The sequence below is a fragment of the Pundamilia nyererei genome, unplaced genomic scaffold, assembly GCF_000239375.1.
Source record: "Pundamilia nyererei isolate P.nyererei 1_Seehausen unplaced genomic scaffold, PunNye1.0 scaffold00145, whole genome shotgun sequence".
Lineage (NCBI taxonomy): Eukaryota > Metazoa > Chordata > Actinopteri > Cichliformes > Cichlidae > Pundamilia > Pundamilia nyererei.
In genome coordinates, this window is record NW_005187546.1 from 920,017 (window position 1) to 929,516 (window position 9,500).

Consider the following 9,500-nt stretch of genomic DNA (forward strand, 5'->3'; position numbering starts at 1 on the left):
TAGATAGATAGATAGATAGATAGATAGATAGATAGATAGATAGATAGATAGATAGATAGATAGATAGATAGATAGATAGATAGATAGATAGATAGCACCAGGTGTATTAGTGGTCCCCTTGTGTGATGACCTTTCTTCAGCTTAGAGTACAGACCAGCAATACTCACACACATACATAGTTCAGATTCATTATAGATTCATAAGTACCAACATGCCCCCAACCCCTCCTCACCAAGACATCATAAAGGTCAAGTTCATCTTCGTCAGTATTCTCTCTTTGTCTTCTTCCCTCTCCCCTCATTGTCTCCGGGGGCACCACAGCAGCCCTGACAACACCAGCCTGTTACCACACAAGAACCTGTATCTGCAGGTGCAACGAGTGTATGTGTGTTGACTGTTGATGATATAGGCCAAAATAATGTGCATACATTTCCATAATGAAGTGTGTTTGCCTTGGCTGTAAAGTCTGCCAATCAAACACACTGCCATTCGCTAAACCTTGCCGCCCGTCTTCATTACTGTCCTCTGAAAGCCTTCTCTGACAATTTCACAGCGATTATCTGTTTAGAGACGATTACATGGTTTTAAATGGCGCATGCCAAATAGAGTTTTAAAGTTAAAGTGCTGGAAATTTCACCGTGCTTTTGTTGGATTCAACGGCACTCGTCGAAAGGGCGGACAAAATTAAACAATGCTAACAAAATAATAATAATATCTTTGAAATGTAAATATATTACAATGGTACAGTGAACATGTACAGAAATGAAAATCAAGATGAAGAAAATAATTTTGTTCTGGATATGTTGAAATAAACGGAGGCGTTTATTGTGTTGGGTTAGTCTAGAAATATGATTTTTTTTATTAGCCTTTGACCGCAACATGTAGGCTGTATCCAATATTAAGAGAGTTACATTTAAGAAGTATCAGCTCTTATGACATAAGTGGAGCATTTACACAGCAGGATTTTCACATGTAGTAGTAAGTTAACATGAAATTGAGGGATCTGTTGTGTTTAGTTGCACACGGTTAATTCATGTGACTGGTAAAAGCTTTTTACCAACAATGTCATGTCATAAGGGTTGAAAACTATACTGTTATATTGTTCTGCTCAAATATACACGATCAAATAAAAGAACCAGATATACAAGAGGGTTACAATTTATTTTTGAATCTCATATGAAATAATAAAATTAATAATTCAATTCACCTTATTTATACTGCATCAATCACAGCAACAGTCCCCTCGAGATGCTTTATATTGTAAGGTAAAGCCCCTACAATAATACAGAGAAAACCCCCAACAATCAGTAAACCACTTATTACCAAGAACTTGGCAATAGTGGGAAGGACAAACTCCCTTTTAACAGGAAGGATGATGGTGATGATGATTATTGTTATTATTTCCCAGCTTCGAGTTGTTATGAAGAAGCAGTGCATCGAGGAGTGGGCAGAGATGAGGACAGGTGTCTGGACCTCACCTGAGCCACCGGACCCTGCTCTCCTTCACATGGGACAGCTGGCCTGACGGCCCCTCAGGAGGCATAGTAAGCTCCATGCATCCTTGGTTTGGTTTTATTATCTCCAAAGAGAGTAAATGCTGCTTCTTCTGATTTTACTGGCATGGGCTATTTTCATTTTCTGATTCAAATTCATACCAAAAACAATTTGTTAATGGACATTTGCATTAGTGTATTTTCTCATGTTTTTGCTGTTGTCAAAGACGAGGAGTGCTGTGAATTGAAATCATTCTTGCTAATTATAGAAATTAAAAAATTTGGCAGTGTGTGCAGTAATTTCTTTAGTCTTGTTACTTACTAAGACACGTGACAGTTTAATCCACGTGTAAGGCAAATTTACATCATGCAGTAACACATGGCTCATATCAGATATTTGCAACACATCTGTGGAATAACATTTAATAAGGCCACGTTCAGGTGTTCTTTTTTTCCCACGAGCCTTTGGAAATATTGATTCAGCCTGATAACTGTAGTCCCCCCCCCCACACACACACACACACCCTTCTTTCTCTCTCTCTGTCTCCCTCTCTCTCTCTCCGTCCCTCCAGCAGCCGGTGGGAGCTCGGTGCTCCTGCATGACTGACAGCCCGGCGGAGAGGAGTGACATGCTCAGGTGGCGGCAGCAGCGTGCTCCCTCTGTCCTGTGAGTCACTGCGCCGGCAGAGATGGGCTCTTCGGACTGAACACCTGTTCAGACGCAAAGACGCATTAGAGGTGAGTCGCCTTGTTTTGTCATCGCGCGTTGCTCAAAAACTGTCTCACCTTTAGACTCACAGATTGCCTGGAGCAAAGTGAGCCGTAGCCTACCTGATCTATTGTGGTGCCCTGGTGCTGTTTGGGGATTCTGGCTCATTTATTTATTTGTTTGTTTTTTCTTTTTCATCCACATTTTTTTTTAAATGTGCGTGACAGTGTACGGTGCAGTCGGCTTATCGTGAATAACTTTTTTATTGGAGTCTATTAAAAGGCTACCGTTTGAATTACACTTCCATTCATTTAGAGATATTGTGAAATTGCTCGTTCTTGCCAATGGGGGCGCCGTTATGCACTTTTTTTGGTTACCTTGACATAGAACGGAGACATATAGAACCGACACGAAGTACAAACTCTTCTTCATAACTCATTTAATGTACCCACAGTGGTGAAAATTAACAAATAAACTAATGAATACATAAATAAATACTTCAAGCTTACTTTTTTAACATGTCTTTCTCATTGTGTTGAGAAGCAGTAGTATCAACTTTTTACTCCAGAAGAGTAAAAAGATTTTCACTATTTTTATAGCTACCTACATACAATCATTCTACACAAAGTCGCCATTGCAATAATAATATAATCATATAATCTGTAATAATACTACACTTATGGTTCCAGATGGATTTTTTTTCCTGTGATACTTTTGCATGTTTCTTGATGATATGTCTGCACTGTTACCTGCAACTAAGTAGGTTCATAAAATGGTAATAATAGCAGTTAAGGGCCTGCGCTAACATACATTTCATAGTAATAATACATAATTCAAAAAACATACATACACTAATGCATCAGAGAATGATTGAGCATTGTCAGAAAAGCTCCAGTTGTAACTGGTTGCTGGCAACATTCAAAGTAAGCCTTTGAATAGTGTAGTTACACTACACTATTCTACACTACCATATGGCCTGCCTTCTAAGTGCAAAGCCATTAAAATATCAGAAGTAAGAAGAACCTAATTTCTCTTTGCTAAATTGCAGGATTTAGGTGCGTTTCTAAAATAGGTTAAATTTACTTGGATATTTAAACCTTGCGCAGTTTGCACATTTTACTTTTTCCATAAATGCTGTTGGAGTCTAGTTGTACTTTACTACATTGACTTGGCGGTCATACTTTGGTTTTGAAACAAACACATTTTCAGTAAATATCCCATAAAACAATTTGAATTAGCTCTACATTGCTGCAGAATCAAAATGCTGCATCAGTCAGTTTTGCCTTGCATAGTAAATAATTTTACATTTCTTGTATTCTTGTAACTATTTGAAAATTATGCACGCTGGACACTTATAATAACGTTCACGTATCGCTGCATTTATCGTGGATAAGATTAAAGAATCTCGGGTATTTTTTCGTGTGTTTGGCGTTTCTATCCGGCGCATTTCTAGAAACGTACTACGCTCCGCTTACAGTCGGCGTGCACTCACGTACTCGCTCTGTATTATTGCTCTGAAAGCAGCCACCATGGGGAGTTAAGGGCAAGACGACGGGTTATTTTCGTTAATATTTAATCTCAAAAGCTATCCATATGCTGCGTTTTGGAGTACACTGTTCGCGCCAGTATCCCCAATGCAGCGGATTACGGGGAACGGGCTTTCAGAGACGGTAGGACGTAAACTTTTGTGGAAAACACGGACGTTAACGGACCTAGCTAAGCTAGCCAGCTAATCAAAACTAGCTAACACATCAAGCTAGCTGGCGCTGCAGCCAGCAGAGTCAGAAACGTGCCCTCGCTTTCTTGTTTTGTTTGATCTTATGAGACTAGATTTGTTGGGGTTAACCAACAAGAAAGTTTGCGTTGCTTCTGTACAAATGTGCTCTTTACGAGTACGTTTATAGTTTCCTCTAGTGCTGAAGTTTTTTTCCTTTTTTTGCACGGAGGCCCGTGTTGTGTGGAGTTTGTTTCGGTGCCCATCCCCCACAGTCTTTGCAGGCCAAGATGAATGAGATTCTCACTTCAAAGCCCTGGCATTGGTGGTGGCATTGCTACAAGGCTAGCTAGCCATTTTAGCTTGTTAGCATTAGTTGGTTATTTGCAAAACAGTGTCCAGCAATACCGAGCGTGTTATTTGACAGGAGTTAGCGCTAAAGCTAGCTGCTACACAGGCGAAATAAACTTGTTGGTGAACTTAAGCTTGGATACTCAAGTAAAGCGCGTTGAGTTCGTCATCGTTAAACTGGAGATTTAGTTGGAGAAATACGAGATTATTTAAACTAAGGTGTATTTGCTAGTAAGTTTAGATGCCAAGTTAACAAACTAGCTGCATTTTCAGTTTCTATGACTATATTCTCATGAGTCTCATACTGTTAGTATCATACTTCGTGTGTCTGCTCATCATCTAACGTTATTACTCAGTGATCTCTCGCACTCTAAATATATACATACTGTGTGTGTATTAGTGGGGTGACACAGTTCAGTGATGAGGTGTGACTCAAGTCATCATTCTCACCTTAGCAATAATATTTGTATTTGAGTCATCACCTTCCACTACTACATCTAACTGCTTTTCTTGTTTCCATTGCAGGGTGAATTGTTTGCCAGCCAAGTCATTGCTAAAGGGGAATATCTGACCTCTGCCTTGTGCAATCAGAGACATGAGCGTTGTCAGAGAGTTGCATGGGATCGGGTACAGGGGCGGGGGTGGGGTTGTGGCCTCCATGAGTGCCCCTACCCACTTTACAGAGGATGCACCGCGGCCCCCGGTTCCTGGTGAGGAGGGCTCAGACGTGGACACCCCAGTCCAGTCAGTCAGCACCCGTCCAAACACCCTTTCCCAAACCGCAGGCTATCCCCTGTCGTCTAAAATGGGGGACCCGTCAAGTTATACACCCTCCTCCTCGTCTGCGACCCCACGTCGCCCTGACTTGGACTTGGGCTATGAACCTGAGGGCTCTGCTTCACCAACCCCTCCTTACCTGAAGTGGGCCGAGTCACTTCACTCCCTCCTGGACGACAGGGAAGGCACCCAGCTGTTCAGAACCTTCCTGTGCCAGGAAGGGTGTGCAGACCTTCTCGACTTCTGGTTTGCCTGCTCTGGGTTCAGGAAGACCAGCCAGGACAAGAGGGCAAAGCTGGCCAAGGCTATCTACAGAAAGTATATTGTAGATGGGAATGGGATCGTCTCCAGGCAGATCAAAGCTGCCACCAAGAGCTTCATCAGAGACTGCGTGGGAAAGCCGCATCCCGATGCAGCCATTTTTGAACAGGTTATTAGAATTTTATATTGTAATATTTAACAGAATGCCAGTCAGGTTGAAGAGAACAGTCTAGTAGATACTGTTATTCATTCCTGACAGCTATTATTTTGTTTGTTTAAATGGCCAGATTTGGCTAAGGAATGGAAACTGTAGCCATTAAGGTGCCAATGCTAAGCAGTGTTGCAGGCCGACAGGTTAGGAAACTGAAACTGAATTGTGGATGTTGGCAAGATGGTTCATGATGAAAAAAAAAATCAGACAATGGCTTTCATATGGCTGTGCTTTCAGTTGACTGGTGCTGGGAACTTATGTTTTTCGCTCTTCTCACTGCACTAGATCTATTCCTGTCAAGTCGTTATAATTTTAGTGTCAATATTTACTCCCAGATTTAAGGAACTTAAAGCCATATCTATTTAACCAGCCCTTATACAGATCAGATTTTGTAGTGAGTATCTTTATTTAAAAACATGGAAAGTAGCATATTTATAATTCACAGAGTTTGTTCTTGCATGTATGCATTTCCATTGAATATTTAAAACAATCTCAGAACAAGGAGCTTTTGCTGTCTTGAAACGTGTTAGATTTGTCAGGGCCGTTCAGTTCTGCTTTATTGACTTTAGGGTTTTATTTAGGGGGAGGGAACAGTGACTCAAACTATAAGCTTACCCAGGTTCCCACGGTGTAAGTGCAGCTATACTTCCTGAGTACCTCAATCAGTTTCTGATCTTCTGACAGTGTTCCTGTGGTTGACAGGGGGCATTCATCCTGACAGGAAAAGTAAAAGAGCAAGAGAAGTCACACACTTGTCGCTGTTTTGTTAAACTACAGATTTGTGTTTCCTTGTTTTGTTTCTGCCTTAATGAGCAAACCACACCAAAGGATCATCTGCTCCTCTCTGCCCTCTTTAACCCTGAACACTTTCAGTTTTGCGTAGATGACTGCTCATTTTTATCTTCTTAATGCTGAGACCACATGTATACTCTATGAGACTTCTATCACCAGTCTTAAAGACTTGAGTCTCATAGAGTATACTTAATAATGTTATGTTGAGTAAGAATGCATGGGTATTACTGTGATGGACCAAATGAAGCTTGTTTCAATTAGCTTTCTTTATAGCTGTTCCACAGACTTACGTTTGATTTTATTTCCGTTGCTGTTTCTCCGCAAGTCATCAAAGTAATAAAATCCAAAGCTGTGTACTGTTCAACTAGAATTCAAACCAACTTGACTTGTGCCAAGCCACATCGAGGGATGCACTTTGACCCTTTCAGGTTTATTGCTTGCATGTGGTTTGACACACATTGCTTTTTCAGTCTGGAATAGGTGTTAGCCTAGCTGTGTAGTCTCTAACATAAATGCTGGTATATCCTGTGTAATTGTGTTGGTCTGTAATGAGTATTCATTTGGCATGAAATATATAGTTTGAAAGGGCAAAGCCTTTCAGTCTGGGAGCACTGTGTCACAGTGAACTTAGTGAGAGGTGAGAAATAATGTCTTCATTTTTATTGTACCAACTTGGTCTTTGTGTGTTCCAGGCTCAGACAGAGATCCAGACCATAATCGAGGAGAACACCTACCCTTTGTTCCTTAAGTCAGATCTGTACCTGGAGTACACACGGACAGGGGGAGAAAGCCCAAAGCCAAACCCCAGTGATCAGAGCCCTTCATCAGGACCAGCCAAGCCTGTTTCTGGGTATTTGCCTACACTCGCTGAGGATGAGGAGTGGAGGTGAGAAGAGAAAGGAACCTGAGACTTTGTGTTATACCACATTTCAATTCTGATGCATTGCATAGGATTTAACTGTAAACTTCACTAATCTGTCTCAGCTGATCAGAACAGCTCTAACAAAGTTTTGAAGCTGAAATTCATTTGTCTAAATATTTAAAAGTAATATAATTCATCTGACTTTTTTTAATAACATAAATGTGGTCTTAGGTGTGGAGGAGGAGGAGTGAGGGAAGTGGAGGAAGAGAAAGATGAGGACGACTGTGGAGACACACCAGCTTGCAGGTTGACTCAGACCCTGCTGATGCAGACGGCACCACAGAGAGCCTCAGCCAGTAGGAGGAGGCAGGACAGCAGGGAGTACAGGTGTGTTTGTGTGTGTGTGTGTGTATACGCCTGCTGTTTTGCAGTCATAACATAAATAATATCTAAACATTTATTGAAACTTCCATGCGATGTCAATTAAAAAAAAAACAAAACATAGTCTAGATCTGAATGTTCTGTGCTAACCAGTCAGCTTCGATCCTTTGCATCTAGTGTTTCCCATGTCCTGCAGTTGGACAGACTTGGACTGCAGCTGGTTACGTTTGCATTTGGTTCTCTGGAGATCTGATGCAAGCCCTAGATTCAGCTCTAAGTAGAACCCACAGCAGGCGGAGAGCTGATGCTACTGGGCTGAGCTCTCTGAGACTTGCAGAACAGAACAGGGACCAGCTGCAGTCTAAGAGAGTGGACTCAGAATTGATCTGTTTGAGGAGGAACTTTGTGGAGAGGCTGTTGATTGTTTCTGTATATGTTCTTACTAAGTAGATGTCAGGTTATGTTTGTTTGGGTTGGGTTATGTTATGTTTATTCATTTTTAAAATGCTTGAGTGCCCCTCCTTTCACTTGCATACATGCATGTGCGCGTACATAATCACATGCCCTATCATGTCCCGTGGGAAACGATGGGTGTTTCTTGTTTCGTGTATAGCGGTGTAGATGACCTAGTATTATGCAAGAGTAATATTTTGGTAATTAAAGTTTGTCATTTACAAACATTTCCAAAATACATGTATAATATTTTTCATTATAATAAGTAATAATATATAATACCTGTTGATATTCTTATAGTGGAAATATTCATGTGGCAAGGCTGAGACTTTTTTCTGTTAGCTTCTTTGTAACCCTTTCAAGATTGCAAATAGCTCTTTTCGGGGAATCTTTGCAGCACACCCACTTATATCAAGAGTAGGTGGCATTTTGTCTTATTGCGAAATCATGAGCACAAGTAGTGTGCAGCCAAACTTTCTGAGCCTTTTTTCCATTTTGTGTATTTAATCGGGACGCTTCACACTTTTGAATTCACAATTTTGAAGCCTTTAACACATTTTTTTAGCACAATTCACAAGCATCATATCAGACATGACTAAGGCAAAAAAAAAACAAAACTGGTGCGAATGTTTTGTAAGAACCCCTGAAAATTTAACATGGCTCCTTCACATGAATCACGATGTCTCAATTCTTCTTCAGGCCATGGAGAGAGCCGATAAACCCATACTACGCAAACATGGGTTATGCGCGGGCTCCAGCAACCAGTGCCAATGACAGTGAGCAGCAGAGCATGTCGAGCGATGCAGACACAATGTCACTGACCGACAGCAGTGTGTAAGTACTCACAGACAGCCTGCTGCACCTCGGACAATACTACACTTTTGAGTTTTGTAAAAATGTTACAGATCTGTAATTGATTTTTGTTCATCTTTTTTTTTCCCTCTGTGTTTGTGTAGAGATGGTATTCCTCCATACAGATATTGGAAACAGCATCGTAAAGAGATGCATGAAAGTGCCAAAGCCAACGGACGTGTGCCCCTACCTCATATACCTGTGAGTACAAACAGCAATTCGCTGCAATATCAGTTCTTGTATTGCTGCATGCACAGTGAAATATGTGCAGAATTTGACACTGGAATGCAGTTTTAAAGTTTTTCTGCACACTATTAGGCTTTTATGTGACAATACAACTTTGTAATCTTTGCTAAATTCACACCTGTTCGTATTTTTCATACTTTTTTTTATGTTTAAGTGCTTTCAGTGTATCATTCATACACGGATCGATGCATTGGAGAGCAACTTGGGCTTGGCATCCTGCTCAGTGCAAAATATCATGACGATAATAAATAAGTGATGCACAAGTAAATAAATATGTTAAGTAAGGCCCTTCTTGTTGTTCTGGTTCAGCATTGTGATCGATGTGGGTTGAAAAGCCGTTTCGTGTGTGTGTGTGTGTGTGTGTGTGTGTGTGTGTGTGTGTGTGTGTGTGTGTGTGT

At 40.9% G+C, this 9,500-nt stretch overlaps 1 protein-coding gene across 3 annotated transcripts in view; it reads left to right on the plus strand.

The window, feature by feature from the left end:
* LOC102208930 (axin-1-like) overlaps positions 1-9,500 on the plus strand; it is a 22,716-nt gene that overhangs the window by 2,977 nt on the left and 10,239 nt on the right. For 2 of the 3 annotated variants that reach the window (XM_005744552.1, XM_005744554.1), the window contains exons 1-6: positions 3,712-3,872; positions 4,793-5,474; positions 7,001-7,194; positions 7,402-7,557; positions 8,704-8,838; positions 8,961-9,057. In XM_005744552.1, the coding sequence (XP_005744609.1) occupies positions 4,863-5,474; positions 7,001-7,194; positions 7,402-7,557; positions 8,704-8,838; positions 8,961-9,057 (1,194 nt within the window). In that variant the 5' untranslated portion in view covers positions 3,712-3,872; positions 4,793-4,862. Of the gene's footprint in view, positions 1-1,408; positions 1,545-2,065; positions 2,232-3,711; positions 3,873-4,792; positions 5,475-7,000; positions 7,195-7,401; positions 7,558-8,703; positions 8,839-8,960; positions 9,058-9,500 lie in introns of those variants that run through there. The other variant, XM_005744553.1, reaches the window with a different exon arrangement.